The sequence below is a fragment of the Nannobrachium achirus genome (genome assembly GCF_963921795.1).
Source record: "Nannobrachium achirus genome assembly, chromosome: 9".
NCBI classification, from domain to species: Eukaryota; Metazoa; Chordata; class Actinopteri; order Myctophiformes; family Myctophidae; genus Nannobrachium; species Nannobrachium achirus.
In genome coordinates this window covers 59810119-59831405 of record NC_137818.1, presented here as the reverse complement: position 1 = coordinate 59831405, position 21287 = coordinate 59810119, and the positions used below count along the sequence as shown (strand labels likewise).

The 21287-nt window shown below is 42.0% G+C and overlaps 1 protein-coding gene across 5 annotated transcripts in view; it reads left to right on the top strand.

Moving 5' to 3' along the window:
* LOC308291703 (rap1 GTPase-activating protein 1-like) overlaps positions 1-18902 on the top strand; it is a 48500-nt gene extending 29598 nt beyond the window's left edge. The window contains exons 16-24 of one of the 5 annotated variants that reach the window (XM_080733816.1): positions 3583-3717; positions 8348-8425; positions 11218-11327; positions 11979-12113; positions 13709-13826; positions 14632-14752; positions 15945-16062; positions 17163-17211; positions 18819-18902. In XM_080733816.1, coding sequence (XP_080589942.1) covers positions 3583-3717; positions 8348-8425; positions 11218-11327; positions 11979-12113; positions 13709-13826; positions 14632-14752; positions 15945-16033 — 786 coding nt within the window. In that variant the 3' untranslated portion in view covers positions 16034-16062; positions 17163-17211; positions 18819-18902. Of the gene's footprint in view, positions 1-3582; positions 3718-8347; positions 8426-11217; positions 11328-11978; positions 12114-13687; positions 13827-14631; positions 14753-15944; positions 16063-17162; positions 17212-18818 lie in introns of all 5 variants that reach the window. The other 4 variants (XM_080733813.1, XM_080733815.1, XM_080733817.1 and 1 more) reach the window with 4 other exon arrangements.
* The last annotated feature ends 2385 nt before the right edge of the window (positions 18903-21287 follow it).

The window sequence follows — 21287 nt, the reverse complement described above, 5'->3', positions numbered from 1 at the left end:
TATACAGGCTCACATCGCGGCACCGAGTGCCGCGCTGCGAGCTCGTAGATCTGCTATTTTTGAAAAGTCGTGAAAATGTGTGCAAATCTTGAATGTATATATTTTATAAGCTAATATTTGTAACTCAAATATTTACTTCTGGGGGGTCCCTGGAACTAGATATTTTGAGATGGGGGTCCGTGGCCAAATACATATCATTTTGGGGGTCCTTCACATGAAAAGGTATGAGCACCACTGACGTAGAAACATAGGTTTTCTAAAAAACCTTAGAAGGATTTAGAAGACACTCATAGAATCGACTTGCACAGATTTTCAAGATTTTTCAAAAATAGCAGATCTACAAGCTCGCAGTGCGGCACTCGGTGCCGCGCTGTGAGCTTGTATATCTGCTATTTTTCAATAGTTAAGGCACAAAATGTGAGTGAATCCTTGTACCCAGGGCCCAGAATCTGGTGCATGTGACACCCCTGGCTGCGGACTTCTCTCTTGTGCCCCGTGGCGTTTCTTCAATGCTAGGGACTTCTCTCTAATGATAGGGACTTCTCTGTGATGCCAGGGGCTTTATCCTCCTTCGATGGCCTCGTCAAATATTTAGCACCAGCGCAACACTGGGAATCTGGCAAGGGCGGCGTGGAATTAACAAGCTGAATAACAAACGTTGAGTCCGTTGTACGCGTTTGATTTATTATACTTGGGTATTGGCATGATAATGTCATTGTCAGTGTGTTCCTTAATTTAAAGGAGCTATAGTCAACTTTTTCTTGAAAAACGTATGCTAAAATAAAAATAAGGTTTTGAAAATATTTTATAAAAAAATAAGCTTCATACATGTGTTTCTATTCAAAAATGACCACAAAAAGCGTAAAATAATGATAGAATAATCATTTTGGCCATTGTCAGACTGACACTTTGTTTACATTCTAGTCTATTCTTTGATAGTGTTAGACTAGGATGTAAACAATGTGTCGACCCGACAATGGCCAAAATGATTATTTTATCATTATTTTACACTTTTTCTGGTAATTTTTTAATTGAAACACATGTATGAAGCTTATTTTTTTATAAAATATTTTTAAAACATTATTTTTATTTTAGCATCTGTTTTTCAAGAAAAAGTTAGCTCCTGTAATTCTATAGAGATAGAACACAAACTTTTGTTTGAGCCAAACCCCACCTTAGACAAGAAAGGGTAAAAAAAGAGAATAAATTAGCAAAAACCCTTAATAGCGAAACCTGAAAGGAAGTTCAGACTATTTTCAGTTTCAATAAAAAAAATTGTGCAGGTTAAACTTTAAAGGTGTAGTTCACTCCCGAAATGACCTTTTCTCTATTGATTAATCACAACATTGAGACTTGAGTTCAATAATATTTTTAGTTTTTTGTTGCATTCCTAAGACAAAAAATGTCATGACAATAAATGTACCCCCATTGATTCCGGAAGGGTACCTGAATGCATTTGGGTCCCCATCCGGAATCAATGGGGCTAAAATTACTAATTACTATTTTTTGTCTTGCCATGTTGTGAGTAATCAATAGATAAAAAGTCATTTTTGGGGTGAACTACTCCTTTAATGTACTGTAAGTGAAGTCACTCGCTATTTGTGGACCCCACCATCTAGAACAGGTTGTAGTAAACAGAGTCCTGTTTGGTTTATGGGCGGTAAAAACTGACCCGCATATTTTCCATCAACAAATCGAACTCTTTCAGAAGAGAATGTGAATATAACTAAAACTGTAGAAATATTCTCTACCAGGTCTCTTTAATTGACTCTGTGAATGTGGAAGAGGGTTTCTCATCTTTGAAATACCACGTGCTCACTGTATGTAACACCTGTGAAGGCGCTGTTGCTCTGTGCTGTTGTGCTGCTGGCTTTTCAAACCACCAGCTTTCGTTGTCGTTGGGCTGTGTTGTGTACTTGTGTATTGTTGCAAAGTGTTTGTTGTGTTGTTGTTGTTGTGGTTCTTGCATGACCTGCCCTCCTAGTACAGTGGTTCTCAACCTGTGGGTCTGTCGGGACCCCCAAATAATTTTGGGGGGTCCCCAGATGATTAGCTTAATGTGCAACATTGTTTTCTCTCTCAACAGTAAACCAAACCAACATAACATTTAAGTGTATGGAGGGTTTATGCACATTTCACTTTAGAGCAGTGATGGCTGAGTGGTTAGTGTCCATACCTAGGACTCTGGAGGCCCCAGAGGTCACAGGTATGATTCCCCGCTCCAGCTATCACTGCTCCCCCCCTCGCGCTCCTTGTGGGCTACACTGGGTTAAGCTGAAAAAAAGCAGCTGGGTTGGGCTGCGATATCTGAATTTCCCTCGCGGGAGGAGTAGGTAACTATCATTTAAATGTAAGGACTTTTTAATACCTCTAAAATTACAAATTAAACATTGGCCAAATTGTCAAATATTAGAGACAGAAATTGTGAAAATTGCCGATCTACATGCTCACAACGCCAACGAAAAGGTTGAGAACCGCTGCTCTAGTGTTGCTGCAGACCTGTGTGTTGGTGCGTGTGCGTGTGACAATCTCATCTTCCCATGTCAAAATGGTTACGATGGATGGATGGATGGATGGATGGCGGATTCCTCTCTTCCCTCTGCGTGGAGGTGGTGGGTTTACGTTGTTTAGGGTTCAACGAGGGCAGACCATCCATGAGCCCCTCTGGTCCTTTCTCTTCTTCTTCCCCGTCTCTCTCTTCCACCCACTCAGACACATTGACTCATCAGAGTCAGACAGTCACACACACCCTCGGGTGCTATACCGTACCACCACCCCGCTCAACAAAGCCTCTCTGCTTCCAACCGTGGCGTCTGTGGGACTCATTATCGCTGCCACGTCGGCGCTCTCTCTCTCCCCCTGTGGTCCGTGTGACGCAAGGTTGTTATAGTCTCATGTGTATCGAAATAGAAATAAAACGAATACTTGAACCCCAGGGGAAAAAATCTGTCTAAAATGCATGCCAAATTGGAACAGTTGTGGACACAAAACGGTCCCATCCTAATTTACAGTACACTTTAAGACAGAATAAGACACAATAAAGCCATAATAAGAAATAATGTGTTGGTAATTAGAACTAATATGTTCTATTATACAGAAACAAAGACAGAATAGCAGAAAGAGCGAATACATTCTCTGGCACCGTCAACTGCCGCGGAACTGCCGATAGGACCGGCAGTAGGACCGGCCGCCGCCGCACTGACCGGCAGGTCTCGTCGCGGTAAACTGCCGGTCCGTGCGATGGTGGCTGCTGCGGCAGTAGAATGTATTCGCTCTTTCTGCTATCTGTCTTTGTTTCTGTCTTCTATTGACATATTAATATTGACATACGAAGATTAAAACAAACGACATTTTCTCTATGAATTTGTATACACTCAATACAGTTTCAGGTACTCATAGTTATCTTTTTTTTGGGGGGGACCCTTATTTTTATCAAATGTTATTTTTAATTAATCTTAACAACCTTGGTCCATGGACCGTGTTCAGCCCCCACCCCCCTCCTCTTGTGACGCAGCCCAAAGCGGTGCTGCGTTGCGCGGGGTTCAGTGGCGTCTCAACGTGATGTGTCCTCTCTCTCTGTAGCGGGTCATCCGCGGCAGAAGCCAGTCTATGGACACCATGGGGCTCACTTTCAAGAAGCCACACACTGTCTCCACTAGTGTCAGCGGAGGTTTTAACCACAACGGCACCACAGAGAGCCCCAAGTTCCCAGGGATAGTAAGTACTGTACAGCCCCCTCCACCCCCACTGCTCTCTAATATAGGGGGAGGCGAGCCCTCCTAAACTCTGCCTCTGTTGTATAATAACCCGCCCCCGTCCCCTTCACACGCCTACCTTACGGGTATGTTCACACTAGCCGGCTTTTTCAAAGAGTAGACCTTTTCCTCGTTAAACTCTTGTGAGAGGGTACCAAAAGGGGATCACATACAGGGGGGCAGGCGTCAGGATTTAAAATGAAAATTCCTATGGTTGGCCGCTAGTTGCGCTGTTCTGGCACCAGAAGCAACATGTTCTCCATAGGATTCCATTCTATTCCCCCGAACTTTTACATTAGATTTTCTTACCTTAATAAACATTTTCATAAGTACTTCATGGTTCCTGTCGCTAGTTTAAAGCCTCGTTTCAATCGCCATAATATGCGTTTTGTGAAAATATGGTCCAATTTATATTATATTTGATGTTATAGCAGGGTATGCAGTAGGAGGGGCTTCTTTGTGTGCTTTGTTTGGGAAGCTCAACACCACATTCTCCCAAGTATGAGGTGCGGTTGCATGTGACCGATGGAAGCCAATAGCATTCGAGATGGTACCATTTCTACCAATGAACGTTGATTTCTACAATGATGGTGGCACCCGTACAAGGGACAAAAAAGCGTCATTTTTGCAACATAGAAACCAGTGGCTTTCCACTGTCCATATTTTTTTACAGTCTATGATCACATAGGGGGGGGGGGCAAGCAGAGCAGGATTTATGCCTGAGCGTTCACACAAGCTCTCTATGCCTTGGACTACCGCCAGGGTCCCTCGTCCTCTCCTGCCTAACGTAAACAGTATATTAATTGTTAAACCTATCCTAATATAATTATTCGCTGGATTAATTGCATTTTCATAAAGCTGATTCACCAACAAAAAGCGTGTTGTGCACGTCGCTAAATGACTAGACCGGGAATTCTCAGCCCCTACGAGCGCTCAACTTGAGTCAAAATAAACTAAACTACCTCACTACTCACCAAAGGTAGTTTTGTGTTGTTAAAAAGCACCACACCCACTCTGTAAAAGAAACCCTCGAGCCACCCAGCGTTTACCTCAGACACAACGGTTCACAACCTCGGAAATAAGCGGTGGTCGAGTTGGATGCGTTTTATTTCATGACAAAAATAATGTATTTTACAGAGTGGGTGGGGTACTGAGAGGTTTCCCACCGCAGAGAATAGACTTTCAACAACTCAAAACTACCTTTGGTTTGGTGAGTAGTGAAGCAGTTTAGTTTATTTTTACTCGTTGAGACAAGTTGAGCGCTCGTAGGGGCTGAGAAATCCCGGTCTTGTCATTTAGCGACAGGTCTGTCAGAGCGTCAGTGCAGCTGACTCTCTGGACCAGAGCTATGGTTGAGCATGCCAGCAGCAACGATTGAGGAACACAGTCTGATACTGTAGCTTGTCTGATAGCTTGTCTATAAAAGATTGATATATTTCAGGCGATATATTGTATGCCATGCAGTTGCTCAATGAATAATTTAACATCTACACAAAGTTCAAAAATGTGTTTTCAATAATTGGAACAAAGTTATTTTGAAGTCTGTTTATATGTTATTGAACAACCTTTTTGCGCTTTTTCGTCCCGTTTTTCATTTCTTCATTTTCAACAGAAAAGTGCCATAGCATAGGCATTCTTCATTATCACTTTAAATGCTTCAAACCCAACCGCGTTGTGCTTTTCCCAAACAAATTCAGGATATTGTTTTATATTACACTAGCGCTGGGTCATTGGGACCAGCTGGCAGCGGGAGAAAGAAAACTCTCCGGTGATCCTTTGGGTGATGGAGTCATCAGGAAGCGAATAATTCTTCTATGCATTGCTCTGCAAAGAAACTGCTTTATCTCGGAATCTTTCTCCAAAACGTTTCGATCGCAGAAAAACGTTCTTTTTCACGGCCCCCTTTCTTTTTTCGATCTGGCTTCTGGGGTCTTCGAAATAAAGCGCAGTCAATGGCGGCACACTGTATCTAAATAATGAATGGTATCCTGCCAGTAACAGCGTTAAAGATGGCTAGTGTGAACACACCCTATTGCACTAACCCCTCACAGAGACACTAGATTACGTTAGAACGCTGATTGGGGCTGCGGCTAGTGGTAACAATTGGAAAATGGAGGGAAAAATACATTTAAAACCCATTTTGCAATGCGTTGGCCGCAGCCAGAGGATATCTGGGTGTCCTTGGCATGTTAAGGTTTGGGATCCTTCCCTGCGTTAAAAGGTTCTTTGCTGTCTGCCACTACTACTACAGGAGACTGAACACTCACTCACTGATTCACTCCCAGCCCTTTGCAATGGTTTGAATACTTGCCGCCGGGTAGATGGAGTGAATTGACTTACTTGGGAATCCTGGATCCATGCTGCATCTAACATCGACCTCGCATCATTTCCATGTTTGAAAAATCCAATGCATCTGCATTCTGCGTGAATACTGTATGTGCCCGAGTTAAAGATTACACAAAGACTGCTGGGATTTACGCACGTACGTGCGTGCATGCGTGTGTGTGTTAGCATGCCAGCTGAAGCTTGCTTGTCCATATTTGGCACAAAATAAAAGCTGTTCATGCATACACATCTATAGTGTGTGTGTATGTGTACAGTACAGTAGTATACAGTGATCATATATGTATATATATTAGGGGTGCAAAGGTTCACAAAATTCACGGTTTGGTTTGGTTCGATATTTTGGTGACACGGTTCGATACATTTTCGATACAAAAAATAAACAGAAATGTCCTTGAATTATAAATGTATTTTTATAACTATGTATTTTTAATTTTTTTAACTTATTTTTTTTTTGAACAATACGGTACCCAACCTCTAGGGTAGTGGTTCTCTAAGTGAGCTCTGCGGACCCCTAGGGGTCCTTGAGGGGGTTCCAGGGGAATGTGGATGTGAGTGGTATTGTATTGTATTGTTCGGTACAGGGTCATTCGGTTCGGTTCGATTTTCGATATTCGGTTCCATATGTTGCACCCTTAATATATATATATATATATATATATATATATATATATATATATACATACAGTATACACACACACATACACAGTGTGTCTAAAGACAGTGAATGGGCTTGTCTGTTATGGATAATCCTCACATAATGTATGTTTACATGAGGTAAGTATCATTTGTGTTTTGTATCATGTTTGAGATATGTAGCTGATGTTTTCACTGATCTATGCTCAGTGATCTGTATGTATTTGAACATGTATTTTGCCTATCATAAGTGATTCACTTAATATTCTTAAACCGTGTACATTGTAGCCACAGTTTTCAAATATATGTGCTTTCGTTTAAAAACAATAATGTATTTTTGGTGGACACTGCTCAGCTTAGAAATATCCAAAATATAAGTAGGATATGAATACTGTATCCCTTCAGAAACTGAATAATCAACATTATTAACAAGCTGGTTATGTCACTGTACCCGAGGCTTGCTTCTCGTCTGTAACCCTGTCTCGATGTGTTGTTCTATCTAAACCTGATGTATAATGTATAATGTATGTTCTCCTCTGTTCTTGAAGCTTTACTCCTTTTCACCCAGATTCTCACGGGCTTACTATCTCTCCCTCTCTCCCAGTCTCTCCACCCCCCCTCCCCCCCCCACATTCTCTCTCTTTTTATCTTTCTCTCCCTCCTTCTCCTTTCTCTCCCTATCCCCCCCCCCCCTCTCTCTCTCCCTATCTCCCCTCTATCCCCATCTCCCCCTCTCTCTCAGTGGCGTCAGTTCAGAAAAAGCTAAGGTATGGCAACATGACTGGTGTCGACACCAGTCATGTTGCCATACCTTAGCAACAAGCATGATACATTTATTTGAAGAAGTACATTCTTTTTCCACCCCCCCCCCCCCGTTTCTACGGTTTCTTGGGCTGGATATGGCAGCCTGGAACAGTTGTTCAAGTGCAGCTAAACTTGGCATGTTAGTAAACGTGTGCCACAATTAACAATAATGAATTGCACCTGTGCAGCTGACCTGCGGAACCTGGTAATATACCATTTTGTCAAGCTGGGGAGAATACAAGTGTGGAGAATATAATTATAATAACTTGTTAAAGTGACCATTTTGTAACATTTTGCATTTGTAGTTATTTTACCTTAATTCAACAACATAATAACCAGCACAGATAGACAAAGAGACATTCATGGATTTATATTTAAAAGTAACTTGTATTTTTCACCCAGGGTATGGCAGCTGCATACCTCTGCCATACCCAAATGACGCCCCTGCTTATCTTTCTCCCCTTTCTCTCCCTATCCTCTCTCTCTCTCTCTCTCTCTCTCTCTCCCCCCCCTCTCTCTCTCCCCCTCTATCCCCATCTCCCCCTCTCTCTCTCTCATTCAGCTGGCTGTTTAACACCCGTGGTGCCAGCGTTATCCCTCTATCGTTGATGTTGCTACGTAGCCTCCAGCTAACATGTGCTTCCTGTTCTGTTTTCAAAACCAACATAACTTTAACTGCACGGAGAGACTCACACTGTGTTTTTTATCTTCTCTTCTCCCCCTCATTATCTTCTTTTACACACACTCTCTCTCTCCCTTCCCTCCCTCCTCTCCTCCCCTGCTCCTCTCCTCTCCCTGTGTGACTCAAGTCATTACTCGTCCCAGGCAAAAGCCCCAGTAAATATGGACGCCGAGGCAGCGCCATAGGGATAGGAACAATAGAAGAGGTTCAAGTTTCAATTAACTCACTACTCACTATCTCGTCACTGTCGGGGGAGAAACCCCTATTTATCTCCATATTTCATCCTTTTTATGGATTTGCTTTCATAAATTCATGCATTTAAACCAAAAGTGTCAAGCAAAAGTCAACATTTTGGAAAAATCTAATTAATGTTATGATATGATATGGACAGATGTCTGTCTGTCGGTTTTATAAATATTTAACGAATGGTATTAATAATAACTACCGTAGCTACATTGGATTCACTAAAACACAGATTCTTATTTTCCATGGTTATGGTTTTGGACATAAAGGTTTCCACCCGACAGTGGCGATATTATATATTCCTTCCTCTGCATGATTAAAGACTTCTCTCTGTATCGGGGCTGATGCATTCCAGCCCTGGATATCCCTTGCCTAATCAATAACGGCGTTGCATAAAGCGCTGGAGACTTATAATCAAGTCTGTCTGTGATGGAAGGTCTACCAGCTTGGTCCATTGTCTCAGTTTCACATTAATTGAATGATTGATGATCAAATCCTGTGATTTTACATCACCCATCATCACCACATTGAAATCATCATCAGTCCGTATAATCATGATACATAATCACACTCTTCATCCAGTGATGGTCTTTGCATTGACACTTTTCTTTCCGCACCATCCTATCAGCTTTGTTTTGCGTTATTGTTATTGTCTGTTGTCTTTGTCATAGTTAAAAAATGATGAATGTTGTTTAAGGTTGCCTTATTTAAACCCATTTAGGCCTAGAATTATTGGATGCTTTAGCTATTGAAAAATAGCAGATGTACAAGCTCACAGCGCGGCACCGAGTGCCGCGCTGCGAGCTTGTAGATCTGCTATTTTTGAAAAATCATGAAAATTTGTGTAAATCTTTGAATATATGTATTTTTAAAGCGAACGTTTGTAACTCAAATTTTGCTTCTGGGTGGTCCCTGGAACTAAATATTTTGACATGGGGGTCCGTGGCCAAATACATATCATGTTGGGGGTCCTTCACGTGAAAAGGTTTGAGAACCACTGACATGGTAGTCTCTCAAGAACAGACTTTCAGAAGTGAAAAGGACCTTTTCTTTGACGATGGCCAGCCAGATTGCTGACATAGAAACATAGGTTTTTCAAAAAACCTTAGAAGGATTCAAAAGACACTTATAGAATCGGGTCAAAATTCAAAATTTCACGATTTTTCAAAAATAGCAGAACTACAAGCTCGCAGCTTGTATATCTGCTATTTTTTAATAGTTAGAGCATAAAATAATAATACTCAATGTGTACCCGTTCTGAATAGGTTAAAAAAAGGAAAAGAAAATCCTCTTCGACTTTGAAGCCACATTAGATAAAAGGCTTCTTTTTTTCCCTCTCTTTACACAATCCTTATTTTGAGGGCTTACAAAGACAGACTGAATGAACAAAGCGTTCGCTCAGAAAGCACATTTTAATGGTATAAGCCCCGGGGCTGGCCTGCCTGCCTCGGCTGCTCTGATAGAAACACTGGCATCCAGGCTTGACATTAAGCCTTTTATAACCCCGTATTTTAGTATTCCGTTATCAAGCGCTGACTTCAAGGCTGTGCCTTGCGCTCTGTGCCGTAACAATCCATTGTTACATAAGATGCTGTTGAATAAGCCATCTTGTCTTGCTTTTTGCCATAAACAATTAAAAAAAGAAAAATCATTTGAAATCAATTTCAAATGTATTTATGTATTTTAAATTCGATTTGAATTCTGGAGAGATTTTAATAATAAAATCGTATATTCCTATTGTAAGCTTGTCATTATATGTGAAGGTTGGGCAAAAATTGTCGATCCGACAAGCCACCTAGGCAACTCAGTACTTACAGTATAGGGTTTAACCACTTGAACCCCATCATCCATATTCTGGGGGGAACATTAGCCCAAAATAGCAGATATACCGGTACCATCTCACAAACATGACATGTTGTGAGCTTGTAGATCTGCTATTCCTGGCAAAGACATTTAGTGTAGAGGGGAAAAGCTACATACAGCAAGTAACTCAGGTCCGTTTTATAAAGAATAGGGGGTTTACAGTAAATGGTTAAGTGACTTAAACAAACAAAGAATAATGCGTAAATAAGTTAGACATTACTCACACAATGTAGTGAATGTACTAGTGCAGAGGTTCTCAAATCTTTTTGTCTCAGGTCACCCCTGTAAATAACGTATGCATCCACATCACCCATTAATTATTATGCTTACTTTACAGCACCTTACATTTATGTCATACGGTACACATATTAGTATGTAAATATGTAAATCTTTCCCCCTACAGATAGATAGATAGATACCTTTATTATCCCAAGGGGGAAATTCACTTGTCCAGTTGTGGCACAGCAGTATACAGTTATTTACAAAGTTACAGAGACGTAAGAAAAAAGATAGATAAGAGGGGGAAAAAAAAAACACAAACAAGAGCAGTACAGTACCAATAAAGAGAAGGTGCATCAATAGAGGGGGCGAATAATATATAAGTATATATACATAAAGTGTCTTACAAAAGAGACCATAGCAGTCAATGCTAGTTAGTGCAAACAAGTATCTCACTGTCATTGTTAACAACTTGAACCCCGATATCCATATTCTGGGGGGAACAAGCTTACAACGCGTCACAACGTGACGTGGATCTGCTATTTTTGGCACCCACTTTGAGGAACCCTATTCTAGTGGTCTCTGTGGTATAATTGTGATGCTCAAGGTCTATAATATGTTCCCTGGCAGTCTATAAGTGATGCTGATGGTCTTTAATATGTCCCCTGGCAGTCTCTAATCATTCCTGGGAAAAGCCCGACCAGGAAGAAGTCTGGACCGTTCAGCTCTAGACGGAGCAGTGCCATCGGCATTGAGAACATTCAGGAAGTTCAGGAGAGGAGGTGAGATGCTACCAGAAATGTCAGGAATAGTTTTAATGTATTTACTAAATATTTGTGTAGCTGACAGATAAAGTATTTCCCTAAGTTTAGGCAGTTATCTAATAATATACAGTATCTTAAGTAAGTTCAAGTGTGTTGTCTTAACAAACGTTGCTGTTTTGGAGGATGTCATTATAACGTTGTCGGGTGGAAACCTTGTATGTCCAAAACCGTTTGTTTTGTATTTACCATTTTACAGTAAAAATGGTTTAAACTAGTGAAAACAGCCGATCTACAAGCACACAACGCCTCGTTGTGCGCTTATACCGGTAGATCTGCTGTTTTCACTACTTTTGTATGATGAAGCAGGGCTTTGCTTTGCAAATAAATGTACAAATATGAAACTTGGAGATATGAGGTTTCTGCCCGACAGTGACGATAAGTATAAAACAGTGCTTGGGAACGCATGATTACTATTTTATGCTTTAAATAGTGGACGAAATAGCAGATATACAAATATAGTGGATCTACAAGCTCGCAGCGCGGCACTCGTCTCGGTGCCGCGCTGCGAGCTTGTAGATCCGCTACATTTTTGAAAGTGGTTAATAGTTGCGAATAACATTCCATTTAAAGACACAGCTTTTCTCTCTATGTTTGCTGGTTCATGTACAGTACCATGTACACCAGTAAGGAGTGCTCTCCTAGCACAATGAAAACACCAGACAGCGGACACGTTTCCCAAGACCCCAAATCTGAGAACTCATCCAACCAGAGCTCTCCTGAAGTGCTCACTACCACCAAGAACAGGTAAGATGATCACATCACCCAGGCACATGCACACATTAGCCCCCTCTCCACTGCAAGGTGGAACCAGAACGTTCAGGAACCTGAACCTATTTTTTTGGTTCTGGTTTTGTTTCCATTGCGTACGGCCCGGTTTCAGACGAGACTCCTGGAACCTTTTTTAGGTCCTACTCCTGAGGTAGAACTAAACTTGAGTTCTGGGAACCTATGGGCCAGCAGCGCTGCTGCTCTTTTTTGGGACCTTCCCAGTTAGTTCTGGTTATATGGAAACGTAAGCAGAACTTGGTCCCGGAACTTCACAGGTTCTTGAAAGTTCTTGGTTCTGGAAAGTTCTGGTTCTAGTTCTGGGTGGGCCCTACAGTGGAAATGGGACTATAAAGACATCAAAAGGGGGCTTGAGCCCCTGCCCTTTATCCATCTGTAAAAAGTGCCCTCTCCAGACCATGAATGCAGTTTTCCTATGGTGAAAGAAATGCAAATGCCCTTCTTTCCATGCCATACCTGAAGGCAGCATTCAAGAGAATCACCTTGTTCAAACTCTCCTGAACTTATCAGGATCCTGAACAGCATATTATGTTGAAAGAATTGCCCTCTCTGTGTAGAAATCCATGCCGTTACTCCACATCTCCAGTATTGACTCGATAATGCCTAATTCAGTGTGGTAACAAGCACTGAAAATAGCCTGCCTCTCTAACATTCTCTGCACGTCCCTGGCATCACCATAAAATGTCGATGGCCTCATAGCATAATTGCCAAAGTCATTTTTGGGCCAAACTGACATTTAGCTATAAAGACTGCTGCATCATTGTGCCTTATTGCCCATGTCCTAAGCCAGAATCAGAGTGCTCGTTACATTCCAAAAGTGACTTGGGCAGAAAGTCAACTTCTTGACTTTGACAGAATGTTTTTTGTTTTAACAAGCATTCTAGGCTGAGATCATTGGCAATAAGGCAGAATGAATCAGCAGTAGTATAAGGAGAGTAGGTAGGTAGATATAAATAAGGCAGATAAACAGACTTAGGAAAAGTGTTTACTTCCTAACTCATATATAGAGGACCTAGGCAGAAATCTTTTTTTTTGTCACCCCTGAAAACCTTACAAAAATGACTACATTCTAAAAGGCAATCATTCTATGAGGCTAACACATGTTACTAAGAAGCACTGGCTTATGTTCAGCCAACCGCTATGCAGAGATGGTTGAAAATACATACAAAGTACTTGGTCAGTAAAAGTACTGACCAGATACTATCCTGGTGACATACTGACATTATCCTGGTAAGTACTTCACATAGTAGTTTTAATTTGTATCAAAATACTTGTGTATGTATTTTCGCCCATCTCTGCCACCATGAAACCAAGCATTGGGTTGGGTTCAGTGAGAGTCTAAAGAATGGTTCGGCTGCGTTCACGTCCACTTCTCCCATTGGGATTAATACCTCCAACCTAATTCCGGTCTCCTAAAGAGATTTTAATCCAGGATATATAGTTCTCATCAGAATGGTTTATGTAGTTTATCAGGATGTAGTTATTATCAGGATGTAGTTCTTCTCATCCGAATGGTTTAACCCAGGATGTAGCTCTTCTCATCTCGTTGGCAGGACCCCGTCCATCCCTGAAGGTCACGACCTCTCCCGCTCGTCCTCCAATGCCAGCAGCTTCGCCAGCGTGGTGGAGGAGAACGAGACGGAGGCCACGGAGGACTATGACACTGGCATGGTGAGGAGAGAGAGAGAGAGAGAGAGAGAGAGAGAGAGTGTGTGTGTGTGTGTGTTTGTGTGTGTGTGTGTGTGCGTGTGCGTGTGCGTGTGCGTGCGTGCGTGCGTGCGTGCGTGCGTGTTCAAGCTGGCCTGAAATTATGCCTTTATTAGGCTTTGAACATTAAGTGATATTATTAGCGAACAAACCCTTTTCTTTCCCAGAATTATTGGACACAGGTTAATCCAATACAACTCTGACTGGAATCTCCCTCTTTCTCTGAGATCTATTATCCTTTCTATTTTGCGAACAGTTTCAATAGGTAGGGTAATTACCAGGGACCTCAGAATTCGATTTTATTAGGATTTTTTTTAACTTACTGATCAGCATCAAACGTTTGTAAAAAATATATCCACAACTTTCCAACATCCCATTGTGCATTGCGCAGAAGGCGAGCGGCATTTCCGGCGTCGCAGCCGAGTGTGATCTACAAGCTCACAACGGTTGCATCTGTGACGCGACGTGATCTTGTATGTCTGCTGTTAACCGGAAGTGTCCCGCAGTAAATGCTACTGTAAAGTCTTAGCGGAAACGGGTGGATACATTGGCTACTTTTGCACTTTTAAAAATTTAAATCTTTTCAGTATTTGAAGAACAAATGCAACATTTGTTCTTCAAACACGCACATACACACACACGCACGCACGCAGGCACGCACGCACGCACGCACGCACGCACGCACGCACGCACGCACACACACACACACACACACACACACACACACACACACACGTACGTGCACCAACCTTTTAACCTCTTTCCCCAGGAAAGCTTGTCGTCTGCTGGGACGCCCCACAAGAGAGACTCCTTCACATACAGCACTTGGCTGGACGACAGCATGAGCAACACCAGCAACACCAGTCAGACCAGTCACAGCAGCTCCCCAGGTAAACAGACCCCGACCTGGGAAAGTCCAGGCCAGGTCAGCCCTGGGCAAACAGAGCCATACTGTAAGCCCTGGGATAACGGGGCCCTAAAGTCACGGTTAACAGAGCCATAAGCCTTGGACAAACAGGGGGCTTAAAGGAGTAGTTCACCCCCAAAATGACTTTTTTTCCTATTGATTACTCATGCCATGGAGACTTCATGGATATTCTTTTGTATTTGACGCATTCCTAAGACAAAAATTGTATTATAGTACATTTTCAATGGGGGTACATTTATTGTAATTCATTGTTTGTCTTGGGAATGCGACAAAAAAATAAAAATATTATTGAACTCTAGTCTCCATGGAGTGAGTAATCAATAGAAAGAAAGTCATTTTGGGGGTGAACCTACTCCTTTAACCCAGGGTTAAAGGAACATTCTGACTTTTTCAACATCATATCCATACAGTATGAGTATGCGTCCTCACTCAGTAATGCTCACGATGGGACAGAGTCATTTTTAGAAATACACAGCAAAGCACAAGACGAGAGATTGTATTGCAATTCTTCCAGGCTGGCCACAGATGAGCCAAGATGTAAAAAGAATAAGAGATGCGGAAGAATGTATTGTCGCTGTCGGGCAAGAAACCTTGTACTGCATCTCCATGTTTAATCTTTTTGAGCGGTGCTAAACGCTCCTACATCTGGCTTTGTCAGTTTGCTCTGCGTCTGTCCGGACATGACAATAATAATATTTAGAATATTTAGACCTATTCTTGACACACATAACCTGACTTGCGTCAGATGGTGGCAGTAGTGCGTAGGCTACCGCTCTACTTTACCATCTGAGATCTCTCGGGCAGACTCGATGTAAGGGGCGGGCCATTTTTTGTAATTCTTTAGCAGGTGATTGGATGTGGCCGTCTCTCTGTCACAGTCTGGGAGTGCCAACTCCAACCACTCATATTGGCCTGTCTGCATCCACGTGGTCTGCAATCAGACTCTATTGGCTCCGAGCCGCTCAGAGCCCGCCCGTAGCTGCCGCTGATTGGTCCGGCCCGGGGCTTTACGAGCGTTATCAACTCCCACCGAGAGATCTCAGATGGTAAAGTAGAGCGGTAGCCTACGCACTACTGCCACCATCTGACGCAAGTCAGGTTATGACACAAGGTTTCCACCCGAAAACGACAACATGTGTGTTGGTCTCCTGCAGGTAAACCTGATGGAGGTAAAGGAAGCGACATCCGGATCAAACTGGAGCGGCCACCCGACCACCAGTCGTCATCGGTGAGTGAAGACTGAAATCACACGTCCCTCGTTCAAAATCAAAGGTGCAGTAAGTGATATTTTGTTAAAATAAGTGTTGAATAGCTGTATTATTCCGATAGTAATCATCAATATAATCATGGGTTCTCTCTACTGATTGGATGACATTGGCGACCCGCCTGGAAATGTATAATTGTTTGTTTATTATAAGAGCTGGAGAGACGAGGAGACCCCTGTTAGCGAACAAACACTCTATAGCAGTGTAAAACCTCTTGCTTTAACACAAAACAAACCCCGACATTTGACCCAAACACTGATGACACTGATGTACGAATTTCTCAAAGTGCATCAGAGTGCTGCCTGGAGTCGAAACCTGTTGCTTTAACCCATTTAGACCGGGTACACATTATTAAGCATTATTTTATGCTTTAACTATTAAAGAATAGCAGATATACAAGCTCACAGTGCGGCACCGAGTGCCACTCTGCGAGCTTGTAGATCTGCTATTTTTGAAAAATCATGAACATTTGAATTTTGACCCGATTTTGACCCGATTCTATAAGTGTCTTTTGAATCCTTCTAAGGTTTTTTGAAAAACCTATGTTTCTATGTCAGCAATCTGGCTGACCATCGTCAAAGAAAAGGTCCTTTTCACTTAACTGGAGCTCAGTTAGTCTGTTAGTCAGTGGTTCTCAAACTTTTTCATGTGAAGGACCCCTAGATGTATTTGGCCACCGACCCCTGTCTCAAAATATTTTGTATCAGGGACCCCTCAGAACCAAATATTTGAATTACATATGTTCGCTTCAAAAATTAGATATTCAAATATTTGCACACATTTCAAAAATAGCAGATATACAAGCTCGTTGCCGCGCTGTGAGCGCTTGTATATCTGCTATTTTTCAATAGCTAAAGCATTAAATAATTCTGTTATGTTGCTGTTATATAATATGTGCACAGTCCTTCGCCATAGCTGTTCTACGGTACGGTGACTGTACTACACATGACAGGTGTTACCGTAGGATGTCCGTGCTGTACATGTGTATTAATGTACGAGGACTGCACCATGCTGACACCATGCTCTGCATGGCTTCTGTTGTGTTGTGTTGACGTCGGTTCTGCTCTGTTTTGTCCTTTCTTGCTCTCCGTACATCTGTGTGTCCAGAACTGTTAGCTCCACCAACCATGGCTGTATCTTGGACCTCCATCTTCAGGTCAGCCACGCCCCCCCCCCCCCCCCCCCCCCCCCTCTCTCTATCTCTCTCTCTCCCTATATTATGTATGTATGTATGTATGTATGTATACTGTATGTACCATCAATTATTCCCAGTAAAGATGTAAGGCTACCATCCAGTGTTGATTTCGTCGACTAAAACTATGATGAAAAATGTTTGTCGACTGTGTTTTTTTCATTGACGAAAACGAGAAAAAAAGCTGTGAGTGATGACTAAAACTAAGACTAAATATATTGACAATTTCGTCAACAAAATAAAAACTAGACTAAAACGTTAGGGAGGGACTAGGGGAGAAGAGAGTCATTTTATGTTTGGATGCTCTCAGGTGTTGCGTGCTGAAAATAGCGGATCTACAAGCTCTCAAGGCGTCGCGCTGCGACGCGTTGCGAGCTTGTAGATCTGCTATTTTCAGCACACAACCAAGTGTAAAATCAGTCATTACGATGCCATCAAGGCCTGCCAAAATACATGTAGATTTAGTCGCCTAAACTCTTATGATATTTAGTCGACTAAAATTAGACTAACAGTGACAAAATTATGACTAAAACTAAATGTCATTTTATTCAAAAGACTATGATTAAAACTAAATCAAAATTTGCTGTCAAAAACAACACTGGGCTACCATCATACATTTTTAAGATTATCACATGGTGATAATATTGTAACATATCGTCATTGTCTGGCCAAAACCTCTTAACTATATTTTTGAGGTTTTTGATTTTCTTTTGGCATAAATCAGGGCTATCGAACACCCTTTACATCTGAGTGTTGGTTAAAATAATATTGAACCAATGGAAAGTAGTAAAATGTGCTTGGGACAAAACCTCCTAACTCCACACTTTCTACCAAACCAGCAAACTCCACCCGATTGGCCCACTCTTTTTTTCATAAATATGTGCTATTGAACACCTTTTACGTCTGTGTGTTGGTTAAAATAATGTTGAACCCATGAAAAGTAGTAAAAAGCCCTTCGGTCAAAACCTCCTAACTCCACTTGAGCTCATTTCCCCGAAAATGAACATTTTGGAGTTATGAGGTTTCGGCCCGACAGCAGAGATATAACAGTGATGTTGCAGATTGATGAACACCCATCTGTATAATTCTAAAACGGCTAGTTCCATTTCTTGATTCTGATTGGCTGGTTTCCCTTAATTGCTGTGGTATATGAGACTATAACCCACATCTTGAATCAGTTTATATCAAACCCAGGTGTCTTATTTCTTTCCACAGTGTTCCACAGCTAGTGCACCAATTATCTGCACCTGTGTTGTTGGCAAAAGGCTGGGAACTACTTTCCTGTAGCTGGGGACTACTTTCTTGCAAAGCAGACCTTATAGTGAATTATTAGTGAAATAGAACAGTTTTAATTGGTACATGTCTATGATTTTTCATGTTGCCATATTGTAACCGTTTTAGAAAAGCAATAAGCCACGCGAGGTTTGTGGTTACCTGGTATTTTACACCGGCTGAGAGGCGTAGGGAGACACGAGGCGCAGTGTCCGATTGCTTCAATATAGATCCTATTTTGCAGTGTTTCCTATAGTGTTTAAAATGTCTCAACGACGTGTGTCTTTTTCCCCCCAAAGCATTCCCATAAGTCACAATCCTCCCGGGAGACGAGACGAGTGCGGGCGTTCGCCGTGACCAATGATGAGGAAGAGGAGGCGGAGCCTGGCCAGTCTGCTGGTCAGTGACTGGTCAGCGAGGCCAGGGGGGAGGAGGAGCCTGGAAAAGGAAAAAGGAATCCGCTTTTGCATCGCGTTGTTTCACCTGTTCGTACACACACTGTACTGACCATAACGACTATGGGGGGAGGGGGAGGACCCCCGAGTGTGACCTAAGAGCAAAATGGCCACCGTGTGAATATCGTCAGCTGCCTGTTTTGCTTCTTTTGACCCGATGTTTGTTTCAAAAGCACACTTTTTAATCTACAGAGTAAATAGTTTTCTTTGTTCTAAAAGGCTGTTACGTTGGTTCGTTTCGTCTTGTTGAAGCCTAGATGTGTTGTCCAGACAGGGTAAAGACGGTGCCATCGCTAGAGATTTAGGCCAGGGGCCAATTCTGATATCTTCACAAATTGGTACCACCCAAGGTGACTGTACGTTTTTTTTACATTTTTGACTTCGTACATGTCTCTAGTTTACATTTTGGTATGATAACCCCTTCTGAGACCCAGCTTAAATGATGGTATCAGCCGTTAGAGTCGGTGTCCCATTAACTTTACATTACAGGAAAAAAAAGAAGCAAAAATTAATCTGCTTTAAGTAGCATATGAGGGGTCAAACTAGGGGGTTTTCATGATTCTGAATCCATTGCAAGCATTCGTTTTGCACAAAAAACATTCCTTGGGCTACAAACGGACCCACAATGGTTTAGTGATGAAAAGTGATGAGTCATCACTTTTCACACTTTTGTGGGGGCTATTTTGACCCCTCATATGCTACTTAAAGCAGATTCATTTTTGCTTTTCCCCCCCCATGTAAAGTTAATGGGACACCGACTCTAGCGGCTGATAACATCAATTAAGCTGGGTCTCAGCTAAGGGTATCATTACCAAAATGTAAACTAGAGACATGTACAAAGTCAAAAATGTAAAGACGTACGGTCACCTTGGGTGGTACCAATTTGTGAAGATATCAGAATTGGCCCCTGGCCTAATTGTGGGAAGAGAGATTGCCAACACCTGCTCACAGATTCTTTATTCTTAAATCCTGTTTACCTGATGAACATTAGGATTTGGGGTAAATTGATATCTGCAATGCATTAAAAAAATGTAATAACCAATACAAAAATGTATGATTTCCAGCAAAACATCATTGGTGATTGACGGTGTTTATGTTGGATCCTGTTAAATGTGATAGTCAGCTTTTTGGGAGGGTTAAGTGATTGTAATTATTTTGTTAGCAATAGATTCATCCAAAACGTGATTTATTTAGTCCTACTGTACTGTATTGCTACAAGTTTCCAGACAAGGACTCTCAGCCTCGACAATATTCAACTAACATTTAACCTAATCGTCCTTTTCGGGTGGAAACCTTGTATGTCCAAAACCGTTTGTTTTGTATTTATCATTTTGAAAATTATTTAAACTAGTGAAAACAGCCGATCTACAAGCACACAGCGCCTCGCGCCGCGAGGCGTTGTGTGCTTGTACATCTGCTGTTTTCACTACTTTTGTGCGACGGCATTGTATGATGAAGCAGGGCTTTGCTTTGCGAAAAAATACACACATTTGAAACTTGGAGATACGAGGTTTCTGCCCGACAGTGACGTAATGATAGTCTTGTGTAGCAAGAAGACCGGGGATCTCCGCCTACCGATACCTCTGCTGATATCTAGATTCATTGTACAGGTAGTTAAAAAAGGCCTAGTCTTCAAGACCGATCGAAATTAGTCGAAAGATCTGCAGATATGGAAATTCCAAAGATATTTTGAAATATGTTTTTGTGAACAGAAATGACAAGCAGATGACAGCTTCATGTCGGAACCGTTGCGAGCCGCAATTACAGACTCGGTCTGGGTTGTCTGTTAAGCCTCTATCATAGTCCAAGGTGAAGACCTATCACCTCACCGTGGGGGAGTTTTCTAGCCTAGTCACCTAGTCATTTGTATGGGTGGAGGAGAGGGGGTGCTTTGCCTCTTAGGTGATAGCTAGAAAACTACACTGTGGTCCTCGGACTATGATAAGGCCTTTAGAGTCTGGGTTGTCTGTTGGAGAGACTAATCTCTACTTGTTTCATTGTTTGAACTAATAATGGTTTCCACTCAGACTGGGTGGACACAATTCAGAGATAAAAAAAAAGAAAGAAAAAATTCGTAGATGTTGGCCGATGACCGCGGGTTGTTTCCATTAGACGCTGAGAGCATCGCGTCGCCGATGTTCTCCATTTAATCCAATACATCACCCAGACTTTAAAGCTCTTTATCTCTGATGTATGTTTTGTGGCTAAGAACAGCCTCTTTTTATGGCAGAATGGGCAAATTATGATCCGCTAACACTAGCTTTAGGCTAGGGTGATTTAAAAATCCTGTCTACGGTCATGTGACATGCAAAC